Source organism: Capsella rubella, unplaced genomic scaffold, assembly GCF_000375325.1.
Source record: "Capsella rubella cultivar Monte Gargano unplaced genomic scaffold, Caprub1_0 scaffold_6, whole genome shotgun sequence".
NCBI classification, from domain to species: Eukaryota; Viridiplantae; Streptophyta; class Magnoliopsida; order Brassicales; family Brassicaceae; genus Capsella; species Capsella rubella.
Window position 1 is genome coordinate 8,176,680 of NW_006238918.1, and position 19,959 is coordinate 8,196,638.

The 19,959-nt window shown below is 33.0% G+C and overlaps 5 protein-coding genes across 5 annotated transcripts; 1 reads left to right on the forward strand and 4 right to left on the reverse strand.

The window, feature by feature from the left end:
* Positions 1-2,115: 2,115 nt before the first annotated feature.
* On the reverse strand, positions 2,116-5,271 carry LOC17881486 (squalene epoxidase 5). Its single transcript, XM_006287456.2, has 8 exons — positions 5,034-5,271; positions 4,655-4,766; positions 4,368-4,548; positions 3,630-3,798; positions 3,306-3,524; positions 2,876-3,154; positions 2,505-2,783; positions 2,116-2,400 (listed from the first exon to the last, which is right to left on the reverse strand). The coding sequence occupies exons 1-8, from the start codon at positions 5,235-5,237 to the stop codon at positions 2,287-2,289; spliced, it is 1,557 nt and encodes a 518-aa protein (XP_006287518.1). The 5' UTR covers positions 5,238-5,271; the 3' UTR covers positions 2,116-2,286.
* A 1,269-nt stretch (positions 5,272-6,540) lies between these two features.
* On the reverse strand, positions 6,541-10,202 carry LOC17883036 (squalene epoxidase 5). Its single transcript, XM_006289993.2, has 8 exons — positions 9,957-10,202; positions 9,300-9,411; positions 8,789-8,966; positions 8,164-8,332; positions 7,849-8,067; positions 7,396-7,674; positions 7,010-7,288; positions 6,541-6,880 (listed from the first exon to the last, which is right to left on the reverse strand). The coding sequence occupies exons 1-8, from the start codon at positions 10,161-10,163 to the stop codon at positions 6,767-6,769; spliced, it is 1,557 nt and encodes a 518-aa protein (XP_006290055.2). The 5' UTR covers positions 10,164-10,202; the 3' UTR covers positions 6,541-6,766.
* Positions 10,203-11,759: 1,557 nt separating this feature from the next.
* Positions 11,760-14,790, reverse strand: LOC17881377 (squalene epoxidase 5). Its single transcript, XM_023781447.1, has 3 exons — positions 14,587-14,790; positions 14,319-14,430; positions 11,760-11,936 (listed from the first exon to the last, which is right to left on the reverse strand). Exons 1-3 carry the CDS (start codon positions 14,788-14,790, stop codon positions 11,884-11,886), a joined length of 369 nt encoding a protein of 122 aa, XP_023637215.1. The 3' UTR covers positions 11,760-11,883.
* A 748-nt stretch (positions 14,791-15,538) lies between these two features.
* Positions 15,539-16,229, forward strand: LOC17883482. The gene is made up of 3 exons (XM_006288939.2): positions 15,539-15,668; positions 15,769-15,926; positions 16,012-16,229. Exons 1-3 carry the CDS (start codon positions 15,617-15,619, stop codon positions 16,027-16,029), a joined length of 228 nt encoding a protein of 75 aa, XP_006289001.1. The 5' UTR covers positions 15,539-15,616; the 3' UTR covers positions 16,030-16,229.
* A 375-nt stretch (positions 16,230-16,604) lies between these two features.
* On the reverse strand, positions 16,605-18,401 carry LOC17883773 (vesicle transport protein SFT2B). The gene is made up of 6 exons (XM_006286334.2): positions 18,227-18,401; positions 18,090-18,143; positions 17,845-17,918; positions 17,293-17,410; positions 17,070-17,128; positions 16,605-16,959 (listed from the first exon to the last, which is right to left on the reverse strand). The coding sequence occupies exons 1-6, from the start codon at positions 18,332-18,334 to the stop codon at positions 16,881-16,883; spliced, it is 492 nt and encodes a 163-aa protein (XP_006286396.1). The 5' UTR covers positions 18,335-18,401; the 3' UTR covers positions 16,605-16,880.
* Positions 18,402-19,959: the final 1,558 nt, after the last annotated feature.

Sequence of the window (19,959 nt, forward strand, 5' to 3'; positions counted from 1 at the left end):
ATATGGTTTAGTTCTTTAAAACCAGTCCATTATAATATGCATATACTATAGATGAATTAGTTGGAATATGGATAAATTTATCATTACAATAAAAAATATTTAAGAATCGTATATATAATAAATGATAAAAAAAATTTGATGCTTTTGTCAAGTGCCTGTAAAAATTCGACCACGAACTTTAGTTTTGGAAAAGCATGGCCAAGTCGTCTGCATGACTATATCTACCATAAATCGAAGTAATTCATATATTCGATTCTGCTGATTAAACTAATAAAAAACACGTATACATGTCATGAATGTCAATAAGTGAGTAGTCTTCGTCATAACAGATCATTTAATTAACTATTTTTTCGTAATTATAATAAGAATTCAGAAGTGTACTATAGATCTGCTGACATGTTGTGATTTATATAATTGCATCAGAGTTAGTTTGATTGAGCATAATAATTGCTTAAAATAGAAAAAAATAAATATCGTATGGCGCCGGACTATCTATATATCTCGATTATTCTAGTTGACTAAATGAGTTAGATAATCATATTATAATGCGTATGGTTACGTTAAAATAATTATTATAGCTGGATATATTACAAGGGAAGATATCAGAGATTAACCAAAATCGGCCGCGTATGTCAACACTCCTTACCACAATAAGTAGGCTCCTAATGATAAACATATAGGACATCTACAAGAAAAAGTGTGATATAATAGTTTTATTAATATTATATATATATATATATGTGTGTGTATATGTATATTTGTTATTTATTAAAACTCTTTTTTCCGTCATGATATTTATTATTTAAAATAAAAAGGCTACTTTGAAGAAGTTCACAAATTTACTGAAAACAATAACATGTAATTTTGATAAGATTAAAAGATAGGGAAATAGTGAACAGACTTTTTTTAGACTATCTTTGTTTACGGTTTACATTCATCCTTGTTTTCTCTATACATTTTAACGCGATTTCTGCATAGAAAAAAATGTAATTATCTAAATATAAGAAAAATAATAACTAGAAAATATATATCTTATAAAGAACTATTTTTAGAACCACAATCGAATCTCACATCATCCATGAGAGGCCGGTAAAGGTAGTTTTGTCTTTATATGCATAACATCAAAGGTCGACTTCAAAGATTATTTGAAGGCCAATGAATGATGTTACTCATCCTCACATGCATCTGTCTCTATTTGATTTCAATCAAAACTTAAGAAAAATAAAAATCGATACATATATTGTCTCATTTTCAATTTGTTAATATCTTGAAAATGGAGGAATTCTTTTTTCAAATAAAAATATGGAAGAATAAAATAAAAAAATGGAAGAATAATTTACCAGAAATTATGGGGAGTGGGAACATGAATGAGTCTAAGCAAAAACCACGAACTCTGATCTAAATGGGAAACGTATGGAGAGTTGGAGACCAGATCTTTGAACTCTTGTTTTTGGCTGCTATAGCTATCCCATGAACACGACAATACAAACCTTACCACATACTTCGTAATCGTACGTCAATTATAGGGATTAGGGACCGTCCGTCACTACTCACTAAGATGTTATCAAATGTAAGTAAGTTTCTTAATTACACAACTTTTACATAGAGTATTTCCATCAATTATTAAATTATTTTAGTTCTAAAATTTTTATTCTGGTTGAAGAACGTTTGTGTAAATTAATGACTTTTGTATAAGTTTGATAGTTACGTTAAACTTCTTAATCACTCTTAAAAAAAAAAAAACAGAAACAATCACAACAACTCCAAAACCGACATGGTAAAGGTAGAATGGTCTTATCTTTGCCTAACCCTAAAGGTAATTTAAAGGCTAATGATGAGTTATGTCATTCATCGTTATAGTGTTGCATTTTTATTAAACCCTTTAACAAAAAAAAAAAAGTGTTGCATTTTTAACACAAAAATAATTAAAAATGATGTATAAATTGTTCTACGACGACCAAAAAAAAATAGTTCTACGATATTTTTTTTGTCAACCACAAACTTATTAAAAAATTATGCTTCGATTGATCGGCCAAATAGGTGGAATGTTCTACAATAATTATAAACGTAAATTTTAATATTTATTTATCTATATGGTTTCTTGCAAATTATAAATGATATACAACATATATTAAATAGATTAAATATTTTGAAGTCACTAATTGCACGTACAAGTTAACATTCAATAGTACGAAAAACTCGTTTTATTTATTGAAAGACATAAATGCAGTCACAAATACTGTGCTTTATACGTGTTTTTATTTTCCGGTTTAAAGGATCTGTACTCTAGAGAGCGGTTGCGGCCATATAGCTTTTGCGATACGAAGCTGCGTTAACCGGAAACAGCATTTGGGTAACTCCTTCAGCTTTGAGGTGGGGAACCAACATTTGCATGGACAGCTAGTGTATCACATAAAACAGACATAAACAAAACAAAGATATATCAATGTCAAATAGTAATAATAAAACCAAAAACAAATTGTGTAGACAAATTAATGACTTACACCAAAGAGTCGGAGACTATGCCAAATGCCAGTGGGAGAGGGAAATGGAGAGAGAAGATGACCAATGGAGAATAAAGTGATAGCACAAAGATGATAGATGAGAGATATGGGACGAGGATTCATGCCGCCGAGCAGAGCCAACATGCCTGAAGTGCGAAACCCGCCACTAGAGAGGTAATCATAGCAACCTTGTCTCATTGCCTCTTTTGCTTCGTCCGTCGATGCCGTTAGCACTTGAGAAAATGCATTTCCTAGTGTGTTAACCGTCGCTGACATTGGCTTCACCATGATAAAATAATGTATTTTTAATATCAAAACTTAGCTTTTAAGGTTGTTAATATGTTTTGAATTAGTATGTGACATATGCTCACCTTGCGGATATCATAAAAGGACTTGATAACTTCTGAGACTTTGTTTGCATCGCCGAGGTTTCTTAATGGCTGGAGAAGACCGCGTAGAATGAGAACGTCGGACAGTACAACCATCATTCCAGATGCGATTGCTGGATGACGCATGTTGAATGCATCTCCCAATACAAACACTCCTTTCTTCTCGCTCAAAGTAGCTGACATGCTCTTTGTTGGCACAGCTTTTATGTTTGCTCCTTCATCGATCCCTTTCAAAAGTATTTTGCGGAGTTTTGAAGGTACCTAGAAAATAATTGTTAAAAGATTTTAGATGTATATTATCTTCATGGACTTCTTTAAAATGTTAGAATATGTGACTTTATCTATGTACATCAACCTATGTTTGAAAAACAAAAATTATTATTGAATTAAGATTAATCAGTCCGATGTGTACCTGAGGAGCAATAGTGTTCCTCACGAAGGTAGCCATGTCCCCCTTTGAAATAGAAGGAACATTGTCGGGGAAAAGCTCAAAAACACAACGAACGTCGGTGCTGCCGACATGATACAACATGGTGAAGGAGGGTTTAGACATTATCAAGTTTACTTTGTCGGGCTCTTCAAGCTGACAGTTCTTTATAATGTAACCAACTTGGTATGAGCGAACCTCCGCCTACATCAAGTTAGTATATTGATGCTTATTAACTAATAGTAACATCACTTCTAAGTGTGTATATATATAGAGAGACTTTACAAATAAAAGAGCATATATACTCACATTGTTGTCGTTAAGTGACCGACGAAGATTTGAGTAGCAGCCGTCGCATACCACAGTCAGAGGTGCAAGGGCTGTTGTTTCTTCGCCTGCGCTATTTTTGTATGTCACTCCTTTGATAACTCCTTTGTCTTCTATCAAAGACTTCACCGTTCCTTCTTCGAGCCGCACACTACCAATCAATCAATGTTTGGTGTAAAGATTAACCATTAATTGTTATTGCCGAGCTTACTTGTTTGTTGTGTCTAATGTTCAAAAGTTTATAAAGTGTTTAACTGAAAGATTTTTTTCTTCTTATTATTGCTTCATGTTTATTCATCAATATGCCATTTTTCCCGACCAAAAAATTATATTTATCCATCAATATATTAAAAAGTATCATGTAAATATATCTATTTAATAATAGATTTTTTTCATTATTTAATAAATATATTTATGGGGTCGACCAAAATTAATCATTTCGTTGCAAATATTAGTATTTAGAAAGAAAAAAACATTATCCTGAAAACTCAGTTGGATTTCACAAAATTTATAGAAAATAATATATCTTATCAAAACTTATTAACCATCATCTCTATGTTAATTGGCAATAAAGTTACTATTTTATCGTATAATCAGTTACCAATATAGATATAATTTCTACATATGTATATCAAATTCCTTATTTCCCATCTCAAACAAATAGATAACATTAAATATAGAGTGGTTTCATGTTTTTAATTTTATAATTCAGGGACGTACTTGGGAAGAGAAGAAGCCTTTTGGCGCAGTCGTTGGACGAATCGGCCATTGTAGAAAGATCGAGCAGAAGGTTCATAAAGAAAGTTGTTGTTTTCCACCGGATAAGATGCGTTCGTTTCTTTTCCATCCTTATAAAGTGTCATGCCCGTAGCAATCTGTGCATCTATTCCCTCCAAACAATCTATACATATATAGACGCACACAATTTGATCATTATACTAAAACACAATCTGAAATTTTAAAAAAAAAATCAATTAGATAAATGAACTACTGAAACATAGACAAACCTTCAAGGCCAAGTTTAGAAAGCATGAGTCGTCCTCCTGGTTGCATATATTCACCCATCATTCTCTCTGGTTCTCTCATGTCCCTCTCTATTACATGTACTCGACGCCCGTCCTATATATAATCGAAAATTATTTAGCGTTATGTAATAGACTATAAACTTCCAACTTAAAACCAATTGACCATTAGTAGTTAGAAATATATCTTATATACTAGTCATGATGCAGTCCAACTTTCGATGTAGGATATTTGTGTTTTATGTCCGAACCCGAAATTATTGCAATAGAAATATATTAGACAAAACAACAACAATCATATATTGTGTATGTACAGTTATTATCTTAGCATTCATACAAAAAAAACGACAATCAAGTTAATTACCTTTGCAAGAGCATATGCAAGAGCCGAGCCGCCAACTCCAGCCCCAACGATGATAACATCAGTAGCACCGTCCTTACGCTCTTCCACCACCGTCTCGGCTAACTTCGTCCCCTTGTTTTTCCTGTTTGTGAAGTAGAAGACGGTCCATGTCAGCACGAAGGCGAGTAGCGTCCATACAGAAACGTGTGTGAAAGCCATGTCCATATCTATTAGTTCTCAATATGTGGTTTATGAGAAAATTGAGAAAATACGAGTAACATATATATAATGCAAAGATATGTGAGTTTGAACGTAGTATCACCACATGCTAAAATATCATAATAATTTTAGAAAGCAATAAATTGATCTTTTATGTTGTCCACATATTTCGTTATCATTTACGAGCGACGACATACACAAAGTTACAAACGATATTTCATTGTTAGATACAGACAAAATATATAGTACTGTCCACCCAAGTTCATGAATATGTTTCTATTTAGAAACAATAAAATAAAAAGTACTACTCAAATTATTTATACTCTTAAATGATGATTTAAGTTAGTCTATAGGCGTTAAGCTAAAGCTGGCCACTGATTTTGATTATGGAGACGTACCGAATTGGATTCTTAGGTACGTATCTATCTAATCTAACTCTACTTATACTTCCATTTTAAATATATTCAACCAATTTATTATGCGACACAAATCAATTTTTCATTACTGACGCTGCTTTTTTTTCTTTTTCTTTTACCTCTAAAAAAGATGATGTTTACAGAGAACCTAGAGGTTACGTACATACTTATATGATTATGACTTTTATGGGGTCAATAGTTTTAAACACGAATTTAAAGATAGAAGACAACTTAGAAAATACACAAGTTATTATTTTTTAATATAGTTTTATCAATATACGAAAATGACAATGAATACCTATTCGAGTGACCAGCGAAATGCTACGTACTACAATTAGGTAACTAACGTTTCTCTTTAACCAAAAAAGAAAAAAACAAAAAAAACCCAACGTTTCTCATGCTTATATAATAACCACAAAAAACATGTTGCTTGACGTCGATACTAAACCGATTTAAACCAAACAGCATCACTTTCAAAACCGTCGTAATAAGGTGTGAGCGACGTTTACTTTATACATCTTTTCAAAAATCATCAAAGGAAAAAGTATAAATAGTGAAATGATCAGTCTAGATGAAATTGCAATCGGTTTACAAAACGACGGCAAATTTCATGTTTTCAAAGAAATTTAAATCGGTTAATTTAGATTGTGACGTAGATATATATAAACGTATCTCAGCGTATTCTTTTGTAGTATAACGATAATTAATAAAGTTCATAATACTTCATAATCACATTCCCAAATAGAAAAATTAATAACTCAAATAACACTAACGCTGGGCTTTGTCTTTCTCTGCATTGGACCTAAACGATAGTTTAAGGCCAGTGAAATATGTCATTCATCGTTAAACGCTGCATCTTATTTTTGTTTATATATAGATGAATAGAGACGAGCTAGACTTAACTCTTTTTGGCTGCTTTATATGAATATGACAACATAAACCTCACCACATCAGTTCATCAATTATTGAGACAGCTACAGTAAGACTTCATGCCTTCATGGAGACAATATTTTTAGATACAAGCAATATATGCTATATAATTTCAACAAATTAGTAAAATTTTAAAAAGATTTGTGCTCCATATATGGTATATTTATTAGCTGCTTAGAGGATCGGTGTTTAAAGAGCGGTGGTTGCCATATAGCTTTTGCGATATGCTGCTGCGCTTGCTGGAAATAATATTGGGCTAACTCCCTCAGCCTTGAGATGAGGAACCAACATTTTCATAGACAACTAGTGATTCACATAAAACATACAATTGAAAACGAAATGATCAGTGTCAAAAGTATAATAAAGATAGCCAAAAAGAGCGTCAAAATTTTGTTTTCGAAATATAAGAGAGCTATAGATATAATGACTTACACCAAAAAGCCTGAGGCTATGCCAAATGCGAAGGGGATAAGGAAATGGAGAAAGAAGATGGCCAATGGAATGTAGAGTGATAGCACAAAGATGATAGATGAGAGATAGTGGACGAGGATTCATGCCGCCGAGTAGAGCCATCAGACCTGACGTGCGAAACCCGCCACTAGTGAGGTAATCATAGCAACCTTGTCTCATTGCCTCTTTTGCTTCGTCCGTCGATGCAACTAGTGCTTGAGAAAATGCGTTTCCTAATATGTTCACTGTCGCTGACATTGGCTTCACCATACAAAAACATTCATTTTTAAGTATAATTATGTGAAGTTGGTAACAAGTTTAGAAATTTGGAATGTTCATATATTAATTAGTATGTGACGTAGGCTCACCTTGCGGATACTATAAAAGGACTTAATGACTTCGGAGACTTTGTTAGCATCACCAAGGTTGCTTAGTGGCTGGAGAAGACGACGTAGAATGAGAATATCAGAAAATAAAACCATCATTCCAGCCGCGACTGATGGATGACGCATGTTGAATGCATCTCCCAACACAATCACCCCTTTTTTCTTGCTTAAAGTAGCTGACATGCACTTCGCTGGCACAACTTTTATGTGTGCTCCCTCATCTAAACCTTTCAAAAATATTTCGCGAAGTTTTGGAGGTACCTTTAAACAAAGTGTAAACCGGTGTTACTAACATATTGTGCACGAAGTTATATATGGACCTTTTACAATATGCGTATTGTATGACTTATATAGACTATATCTATGTACCAGTATGAACAACTTAATCAATATATGTTTAGTTCCTGTTTTTTCATTAATCAGCCCAACACTTACCTCAGGAGCAAGGTTGTTCTTTACAAAAGTAGCCATTTCACCTTTTGCAATAGAAGGAAAATTGTCGGGGAAAAGCTCGAAACCACAACGAACATCGGTGCTGCTTATTTGATACAATATGATGTAGGAGGGTTTAGTCATTATCAAGTGAAGGTTTTCTGGATCTTCAAGCCGGCAATTTTTTGTGATGTAACCAACTTGGTAAGACAGAACAGCCGCCTATATATGAAGTTAATATAATACATTGATTAACTAAAAAGACTAAATCAAACTGATCAGTAACATCAATTTAAAATGTCATTAACGTATACTTACACTGTTGTCGTTAAGAGACCGGCGAAGGTTTGAATAACAACCGTCGCATACGACAGTGAGAGGTGCCAAGGCTGTTGTTTCTTCGCCTGCTTTATTCTTATATGTCACTCCTTTGATAACTCCTTCTTCTTCTATTAATGACTTCACCGTTCCTTCTTCGAGCCGCACACTACCAATCATATACAAAAAAAAAAAAAAAAAAATAATTGCTATTTGTCAAGTTTAGTAGTATTTTCTAATATTAAAATTTTATTAGGAATTAATTTGACGTTTAAAGGGCACCTAACTAATTAATTTAGGAGTTAATTTGGACGTTTGGAGGACCTACCACCTAGCTAATTAATCAGAGAATAATTAAGGACTTATTCATAGTTCAGTTCTTATAAAGTTTTATTTTATAGAAAAAGTTCATTTTATCGATTTTTTTGGGGTGAAAATTTATCAAAATTTATTAGCATCCATTAATTGGATATGAATCAGGTTTATATTTTTTTTGTTCACTCAATAGATCATTTCCACATGTATACTTATTTTGGATCAACCTGATTCTAATACTAGATATATCTTAACATTTCTTTTTAATGTATATATGATCGGGTGAACAGGGAGAGAGAGAGCTACGTACTTAGGAAGAGAAGAAGCCTTTTGCCGCAGTCGTTGGACAAATCGGCCATTGTGAAAAAACCGAGCAGAAGGATCATAAGGAAAGTTGTTGTCCACCGGAAAAGATGCGATTGCGTTTTTTCCATCCTTATAAACTGCCATGCCCGTTGCTTTTTGGGCATCTATACCATCTAGGCAATCTATATATATATATATATATATATATAAACACACAAGTTCGGTCACGAAACTAAGACAAAATATGTCTTTTTGATTCATATACGTTTATAAACGTCAATATGTGTACCAATTTTATGGTGGTTCAAGAGTTAGTGCATTCATTAAGGTTTAGAATCCCATAGTTCAAATTATACTAGAAGTTACAATCATGGTTGGCCACAATGAACGCCTTAAATGACAAGAATATAGAATTTCCACAAGTTTGGAATATTAGTATGAATTTGGTGTAGATTCTCTGATAAAAAATAAGAAAAGAAATGTAAATGTTTATGAATGTGAAAGAGAGAACAGACCTTGAAGGCCAAGCTTAGAAAGCATGAGTCGTCCTCCAGGTTGCATAAACTCACCCATCATTCTCTCTGGTTCTCTCATGTCCCTCTCTATCACATGTACTCGACGCCCGTCCTATTAATCAAAAATTAGTTAGCATAAGGTTGTTCGTCCCAACCCAAAATATTGCTGTAAAATTATTATGCAAAAGCGTATCGAGGATCACTCTGAAAACATGATTTTGTACAAAAAAAAAAAAAATCTCTAGTCGTCAATTTTTACAATTTTACTTTTTATCTCTAGAAACTACAAATCAATCATACAAAATAAAATAAAAATATGCTTTATAAGTCTAGTATATATCTTTAAAATGTTTTCACAGTCACACACATTAAATTTTTAAATTCTTCAAATAGATTTTGGATTGGACTCCGTAAGAACTTTAATTTGATACATTATAAATAGTATCTTACAAACTTGGCCGTAATAAAGAAAGATTATAATTAACAGTAGTATTTTCTTATTTAAAAAATTGACTACTCGGAAGATTGTTGTCACAACCCAAAATATGGCAACAGAAATATATTATGCAAAATAACAATAATCATAGTGTATATAGTTATTATCTTATTCATTCATGCACATTTATTAAACAAGAAAACAACAATCAAGTTAAATACCTTAGCAAGAGCATATGCGAGAGCCGAGCCGCCGACACCAGCTCCAACGATGATGACATCGGCAGCACCGTCTCTTCTCTTCTCTGCTGTCGCATCCGCCATCTCCACGGTCGGCTTCTTTTTCTTGTTTGTAAAGTAGAACACAGTCCACGTTATAGGGAAGACGAGTAATGTCCATAAACAAATGTGCGTAAAAGCCATATCCATATCTATCAGACTATAACTATGATATATGAGCTTGCTTCTTAGAATGGTTTTAGATTATATAATGCAAAGATACGTCAGTTTGGACGTGGCGTCACCACATGTTAACTTTTGATATATATCGATATTGTTTGAAAGCAATAAATTGAAATGTTCTGTTGTCCACACAACTGTAATGATTTATGAGCTGTCTACGTTGGAGTTTACAAACGATATTTATATTTCAGATACAAACACAAAGCCACGGGCCACCCTAGTTAATGATTTTGTTAGTATATAGAGCAAGCGACTTCAATGTAGCATTCAAATTATTGATACCTTTGATACTGTTGAGTGACTAATTAAAAAATAGTAACGCTACATGTAGCAATCAGTCCACAACATCGGCAAAGATAAAATAAAACAATTAATTTCCTCCATCTTTTATTTATGGCTGAGAGACATCAAAGAAAAATCTGGAAACATCGAACCACCCTTGAGTAATTTAACTGAAATGATATCTTATACATATATGTATTCATATATTTAGTGTTATATATACATAACTTTATAATATAAGTACCTTTATACAGAATGATATGTTTGAACGCGGAATGATTAAATCATTGACAACCCAAAGTCAAACCTATAAGATAATCTTTTTTGATTTTCGAAATGTGTTCATAAAAAGTTTAACATAATGGAATATATATATAAAACTAATTAAGCATTATAGTGCAGTTTAATTTTCGAGTTGCATGTGTGTTATAAGTTATAAAATAGTTTAAAACTAAAAGTAACCTTCCAACATACAAAAGTTTTTTAATAAACTAAAAATTAGTCTTAAGATAAATTAGTATAAGAATTATGCGGAGATGATAGATTAATCTTTGATTGTAATGCTTCTTTAATTTGTTTTGCACGTGTTTTATATACACGATGTTACAAACAAATATACAGGGAAATAAAAGTAACATATATTCCTATACTCCCCCAAACTCTTCCATACAGTAAACATACATGTTTTACATCTTACATGTTTTTAATTTTTTGTTTTTTGGGACAAAACAAAACATCTTGCATGTATACTATATAGAAATAGGTACACACTATTATTTATGAGAAATCACATAATATTCCACCAACTATATTTAGTCATTTCTATAATTGGATCTTTTTTTTGTCAACAATTGGACTTGTTTTCTCTGGGTATAAATTTAATAGAGTACACAAAAACAGAGCATTTAAAAAAAAAGGAGATTAATACTCTTTTTCTTTCTTTCTTGAAAACTTAATCTTAGTACTTCTTCTGTTTCACAAAAAGTGGTTATTCTAGATTTTATTTTTGTTTAATAAAAAATGTTATTTTATATTGTCAACGCATCTTTTACACTAAAATCCTAATTTTACCTTTAATTTAAAATTCATAAAACTATTAAATAGAGGCATATTAAAGACTCGTCTAATAGTATATTCTTTGCAAAATTATGGCTCTAGATGGACAATTTAACGCAATTAAAGACTCGTCTAATACAGTAGGTGGATCTAGGCATTACCAATTAATGCGATGCTTCGAAGATGCACAATCACTAAAGATTGGTGTTCAATGTTCTTATTAAACTGCATTACAGTTTTGACAAATGCACAATCACTAAGATTGGTGTTCAATGTTCTTATTAAACTGCATTACAATTTTGACAAATGCACAATCACTAAGATTGGTGCTCAATATATGCCTCAATGTTTAGAGAGCAGTTGCTGCGGCCATATATCTTTTGCGATACGCGGCTGCATTTGCTGGAAACAACATATGGGTAACTCCTTCAGCCTTGAGATGGGGAACCAACATTTTCATAGCCAACTAGTGATTCACACAGAACATACATCAACAAAATATATATATGTATATAATGTCGAATAGTGATTGTAAACTAAAAAAGAGTGTTACTAAAAATATACATATTATAGAAATAATATGATATAAAAAGAGATGAAATTAATGACTTACACCAAAAAGCCTAAGGCTATGCCAAATGCGAAGGGGAGAGGGAAATGGAGAGAGCAGATGGGCAGTGGAGGATAAAGTGATAGCACAAAGATGATAGATGAGAGAGAGCGGACGAGGATTCATGCCGCCGAGCAAAGCCATCATCCCTGACGTGCGAAACCCGCCACTAGTGAGGTAATCATAGCAACCTTGTCTCATTGCCTCTTTGGCTTCGTCCGTTGATGCAACTAGTGCTTGAGAAAATGCGTTTCCTAATATGTTCACTGTCGCTGACATTGGCTTCACCATACAAAAACATTCATTTTTAAGTATAATTATGTGAAGTTGGTAACAAGTTTAGAAATTTGGAATTTTCATATATTAATTAGTATGTGACGTAGGCTCACCTTGCGGATACTATAAAAGGACTTAATGATTATACGAAGTTTTGGAGGTACCTGCAAAATAAGTCTAAGATTATAATGTCAAACGTATATAGAGTTATATATGGGACTTCTTACAAATGTTAGAATGGTGTCTATGTACTAGTATAACATATTATATATTTCTATGTTTAGTTCTTTCTTTTTCTTTTTATTGATCAAAGATGAATCAGCCCATTGCGTTCGTACCTGAGGAGCTATATTGTTCTTCATGAAAGTTTCCATCTCGCCGTTTGCAATAGAAGGAAAATTGTCGGGGAAAAGCTCAAACCCACAACGAACCTCAGTGCTGCTTATTTGATACAACATGGCGAACGAGGGTTTACACAATACCAAGTGCAAGTTTTCGGGTTCCTCAAGCTGACAATTATTTGAGATGTAACCTACTAGGTAAGATAAAACCTCCTCCTATATCAAATTATTTAGTACATTGATGCTTATTAAGTGAATCAGTGTACCATATATATAGTGAGTACCATCATCTCAACGATTTGAGTAATGGAGAAGTTTGAAGTCTTTTCGTTTAAAAGAGTATACTTACATTGTTGTCGCTAAGAGAACGACGAAGGTTTGAGTAGCAACCATCGCATACCACAGTAAGAGGTGCAAAGGCTGTTGTTTCTTCGCCTTCTTTATTTTTGTATGTCACTCCTTTGATAACTCCTTTTTCTTCTATCAAAGACTTCACCGTTCCTTCTTCGAGCCTCACACTGCCAATTAGTAAGAGGATAATCAAAGCTTACTAATTAACGATTTCTAGTTGGATTTTGTATATATATTTTAGGTAATAGAAAATAGAATATGATGATGAAATTTATCGATTTAGACCCACATGCTATGGCAAATAATAGATTATCAGATTCTCATGATGTAGCTTACCAGATCAGGGGAACATTCTGGTTTCGTTTTAAATTATGTGTAACACACGATTTATATGTTAATACAAGTTAGTGAGTTTTAGATTATTTTTCCTTTTATTTTTGTTAAGAGTTCTTCGTCAACCCCAAGTCAAAGAAAAATTGGGTCAAGGAAAAATTGAGTCTTTACCAAGCCATTTTGTTTAGTTTTTTGCTTTGTGTAAATCAATAAAAACCAAAAAGTATTATATCGGTGAGATATATTTTTTTTTCTCTAGGACATTTTTAATAGGAGAGTATTTTAGAGCAATGTTTTCTTTAATGGAGAAAATATAAGATATTTTATTAATGAAAATATTGCTCTAAAATACCCCCTTAAAATGGTCTTATACCAGTTCTATGGTGAGATCTTAAAACGTTTATCTGTTAAAAAAATAGAAAAAAGGGAGATACACAAAAAATGTTCTCAAACAAAACACTATTATAGTTTTCATCTCTAGGTTACTTTGGTTCTCCATCAGATTTAATGAATAATAACAAAATTTCTCAACACATATATATGATATATAGTGTCAAAATTTAGTGAACATAATATATAGAGACGTACTTGGGAAGAGATGAAGCCTTTTGGCGTAGACGTTGGACGAATCGGCCATTGTGAAATATTCGAGCAGAAGGTTCATAAGAAAAGTTGTTACTTTCCACCGGAAAAGGTGCCACTGCCTCTTTGCCATCTTTATAAACTGCAAACCCGGTGGCTCTCTGTGCATCTATTCCCTCTAAACAATCTATATATACGTATATAAACCCACAAAGTTGATCATGATTAACTAAATGACAATATGGCTTTCTTGATTTACTTACATAAAGGAAAGAGAAAGAGAGAACAGACCTTGAAGCCCAAGCTTAAAAAGCATGAGTCGTCCTCCAGGCTGCATAAACTCACCCATCATTCTCTCTGGTTCTTTCATGTCCCTCTCTATCACATGTACTCGACGCCCGTCCTATATATATATAATCGAAAATTCATTAGCATAAGGTTGTTCGTCCCAACCCAAAATATTACAATAAGTATATATCATGCAAAACAACAACAATCACATATTGCGTATATATTATCTTATAATTCATACAAAACACACAACAATCAAGTTAAATACCTTAGCAAGAGCATATGCGAGAGCCGAGCCGCCCACACCAGCCCCGACGATAAGGACGTCGGTAGCACCGTCTTTTCGCTCCTCAGGCGCCGCATCTTCAGACTTCGTCGCCTTCTTGCTCCTGTTTGTGACGTAGAACACCGTCCATGTCAACATGAACGTGAGTAGCGTCCAGAAACATACGTGCGTAAAAGCCATATCCATATCTAGTTATGGTTTATGAGTAAAACTATATGGTTTATGAGATATTGGAGGAAAGAGGGGTAATATATATATATATATATATAGCCAGGGCAAAGATATATCGATTTGGGCGTGACAACACTACTTCCTCAATTATACTAGATTAATAGTTATCCTCATTTAACTCAATATCATTTCTCAGCTGTCAATGGGAGAAGATAGAAGAGAGACGATGTTACGTTTTCTAATATGAATGTATGATCTTGACCAATTTGCCATGCATATTGGTTCATTTTTGTTATATAATTATGTATATTGTTTTTACTTGCGTGACTATTATTATAAGGTCGATTTGAAAAAATGAGGTAAAGACCAATGAATGATGTCACATTCATCGTTCCGTGCATTATTAAATTTTCTTTTTTTTTTCCATCATTTTCGTAAGAAACTAATTAGATTTTTAGGCCTTTTTTTCAATGAAAATCTCAAATATACGTACTCAGTGAAATCCTCACCGCATAACGAATTCAATTCTTGGTTTGCTTTCTATGAACACGACAATATAAGATCTCATCGATGTGATGATGTCACAGTTTCAAACTATATGATACATCATCTACACATGACTTTATTATCCATCCTATTGAAGTTTTCTTCTAATAAGTTGAAAACCCAGTTGCATTATGTTACAGAAAGCCTATCAAACGAACATTATTCGGCCCATTAGCCCATTAACTTCAGGATAAAGATAAGAGTTTCGTTTCATCTCTATGGACATAAAGAACAATCTGAAGAAAGAAAGAAAAAAATCAAGAAAATAAGAAAGCGAAATCGGAAGAAGCTGAAGATGAAGAGAATCCCTCGTATCAAGTTCCCTCAGAGACATTCTATTTCATCTGGTTAAACATTTTTCTTTGGTTCTTGCTTTATTTTAAGCTCATCACTTATTAGTTAGCTTTATTCTTGTTTCTTGACATCTTTTTTGTGAAAATTTCTAAGGTTCTGGACCAGCGCCAGGATCTGTTGCCGGCGGAAAGAAAAATGTGACGGCGAGTTCAGATGTTCCGGCGGCTCCGAAGAACACTGCTGATGGTGGAAAAGCATCTCTGCAGCCAAAACGTACACCTGTCTCCGACAAAGAAATCGAATCTATAATGGTAAGGTTCTTTTATATAGTTAAAATTAAACAAGGTTTTGTAGTTCAGTTCTGATTTTTTTTTTCTACTTGTGAAAATGTTGCAGTTGGGTGGTTGCATCTGATTTGACATTTTGGACGTTTGAAGATTCGATCGATCGACTAGTTTGGGTTCTTGTCTTGTCGGCTGGTGATGTTTGTTTATGCTCTTTTAAAAATTGTAAAGAAATAACTAATAATGTAGAGGAAAATGATGATTTTGTAACAATTATACTCTTTTCTTTCTCGTTATTATTATAAAAAGTACAATTGCCTCTTTCGAGTTTCTGCATTATTATTGTCTTCTTCACAATTCTTTATTAAGCCACTAGGTTACAATTATTGAGGGTTAAACAATTGAAAGAATGATTTGATCAAAAAAAAAAAAAAAACAATTGAAAGAATGATATGTGCAGTATACAAAATTCGGTAGATAACAAATTAATTTTATAACTATTAGCCTCTTGCTGATACTGATGATGCGAATTGTGTGATCACTGATGATGCAATGGTTTTGTGAGAATGCCTCCATATTTTTTAGACTATTTTCGACTATAAATCTCTCCTATATGTAGTTCAGTAGTTGTTTAACTTAGTTCTTAACCGTATTTATAAGATAGCTGTATCAAAGATATTAATTATGAGGTTAACAACTCCAAGATGTGTAAATTGAATAAAAGAAATCATAGTATTTGATCACACGAAATTCCAAACAATGGTTGAGACTAAAGCAGGAAAAGAGCTTGAAGCAACAAAATACACACAAGAGCTTCAAGATCCCAAATCCCAATATAAAAAACTCAATCTGCATTCCTTCTGATTTTCACCCAATCAGGTCAAAAGACAAACAAGATTCTGTTCAGAAAAATCAGATCTCAAGTTCTTGAGACCAGTAAATACAATTTACTTGCTTTGTGTTTGCTGCCAGATGACTTGATCATAACTCCGTGTCGCAGAGACGGATCATTATTTCAGAGACCATTCTCCGTGCAAATGGAATATAACTGAGGCTGTACCTGTCATCACAACGTGTATAAGAAAATGTTCAATCCAATGAGGCTTAAGAATATTCGGGTTCTTGAAGAAACAAGCCCTGTATTCAATTGAATTTTAGCATTGAACTTACCATATCAGTGCACAAATCTCGCATAGGATCGCAAGGACCGTTAAAATTTTGCTGTGGATCTACAGGAGACGAAAAATATTTTAAGAAAGACTAAAAGTTCCAAGGTAAGATGTTTAGAGGACTGGACATTACTCATATTGGTTCCTGCAGTTACTCTACTCTAAACATCTAATGTTGGAAGCACATATATTTATTGGTTGTTGTATAGAGAGTAAGAGCATACCAAGAGAGCACAGATGAGTGCTATACCAACACATCCAATATAAATGGATGTCGCGTAGATACGAACAGGGTCCAACATCATATTCATCTGTTGCTCAGGTCCCATGAGGAAGGCTGTGCTGCCAAAGAAACAGTGATCTCTTGTGGTTTAAAACAGAATAACAACTTGGAAGTAGAAATGACAAGCAATTTTTTTTTGTTAGATATAAGACAATATTATCAGATTCTTTCCAATGGAAAACCGCATTAATTGTAGTAACACAAGCAAGCAATCAAAGACAGGAACATATCTATAGCTCTCAAATTTTACTTTCATACATAGTTCCATTCGCCGTTAATGTCAAAGAAAGTTGTGAGGAAACTTCGGCGGCAGGAGGAATCATGAACTGCTATGTAATACTTCGGTTAGCTAGACAAGTAAAGCACGACGAAAAGTTGTAAAAATCTCTTCAAATTCAGAATGACTAAAAATGTTACTAATGAAGTTTCATCCTAAGAACCATCCTATCTTTGAATGTAAATAGCTCGCCGCAACATTAAAGCAAAAACATACCTTCCAACAGCAAGAACATTCCCAAATGTGAAGAGCAGTGCAAATTTGATGGGGATAGCAAATACAATCATAGACTGCATAAGAAGATACATACATATGAAAATTACTTCTCCTAGATAGTCTAATGCTGATCAAAATCATCTCAATTCGATCAATAGAACGTGATTAAGAGAAGAACATCATCATTCATTATAAGAACAGTAAAATCGGATTTGTGATTCTCATCAATCGCAAATTGAACTTACCAGAAACATGAGAAGCAAACCAGTGGCCAAAGAAGCAGCGAATGCGTACATCCTCTGCAAAAATATCGAAGATTGATTGATTAAGTTACTACCACAGAGAAACAAAAATAGACCCAAGGCAGAATCGAGGAAGAAACCTGGATATGGGTGAGAGAACAGAGACCCTCCGATCCATCTTCAAGGAAACTATCAGTTGTTCCGTCGCCGTCTCCGCCACCGGAGAAGAGATCGTTCAGCTTCTGCATCTTTTGATTACTGTTTTTTTTTTTTCCCGATGATCGGAGAGTTCACCGTTGAAAATAGAAATATGTTGCTCGCTACCTCTTAGATCACTGATGTTGTGCAATCATGATCTCAACTCTTTGGGCCACGTTAAGCCCAAGTCCAATAAGTAGAGTTAATTTGCGAATCGCTCTGATGTGTACAATTGTATTTTTATTTTTCTTCCAATATAATGATTTGTATATGATAGAATTCATAATGTTTTTTTTTTTGTGAGAAAATTTATGGAGAAAGTGAGTCTTTGGTCCGACATGGATTAGCTTGTTTAGTATATTGTGTCAGCATTACTACTTTGTTTCGTAGGTTACATTTTTGAATTATGGATTGGTTGGGTATTTTTGATAGTTTATAATTTCCGAGTGATTTCATTTTCATGCATTGAAATTAAAGTACAAGATAACGAAAATAAAGATTCTAAAATCCCAAAGTTTAAAACATAACACAGAAGGGTAACTAGAAGTGTCTTGTATTATGTTTTCATATGTATTATAAACTTGGAACTCGCTCGAAGATTAAGAACCATTATCTACTCGTCCACATGAAGAAGAAAATACATAAATTTCGTATAGTGTATGTGTATATAACTTTATCTTATTGCCACTTGGATTCATAGTCTTGGATTTAAAAGAAGAAGAACATAAATAAATAAAAAGCATCATGAATGGAATTTTATTTCGATTACTATAACCATAGAATAAAGTCAAACGATTATACTAATACTGCCACTTAGAACTCATATAAGAAACCAATGAAATTGATAAATCAGTAGTAAACCAATTATGAAATTGATAAGCAACAATAAACAGTTGACCATGAATTTTTAAGATAAAATATAGCATATTTTGATGCTTGACACTTGATATCTATTATTGTCTGTCACTTGTTCTTTAGTTGTCCTTTGGTATTACATGAGTTTTAGGTTAAGAGAATAGAGTTATCGTTGACCTTAAGTGTAAATTAAAGTACTAATTTCGAGTGTCGTCGACCGTGGTACAAACATATTACTTTATAAATAAGTCCAGACATAATTATTTAGCATGTTAATTTTGATTTATCCAATGTTACTATATCTCATAGTGTATGATTTTTTAATACAATGTTAGTAAATTGTAGTGTACAATTTTGAACAATGTATATTATAATGGAGGATATACTTTGCACACAAGCAAATCTTAATCTTGTGTAACTTCCACTATGATCATAATTTATTGTGTCTTAGATATATGATATGATATTTTCGGTTACGTTGTATCATTCGTCAGATATGCATGTTGGTTTTCTATGTTTACTTGAGTGGCCAAACATTCATGTGATCACATTGGATTTGTTAGGTTTTACATTATCGTGGTCAAATCCGTCTTCGAAACTAATTTGGTTACTAATGTTTCAAAAATATGAAAATGTTGAGTCAAATCAAAGTTACAATTAATGATGATAATTATATGAGTATTAAACTATATTTCGTGTACGGACAATCAATTTTCTTTTAGCTTAAAACTAATTTGATTTTCAACCATATACAAGAAAAGAAAAAATTGTTTTCTTGTTATAATGGTTTGATGATGTTGGACTATATATATATATATAT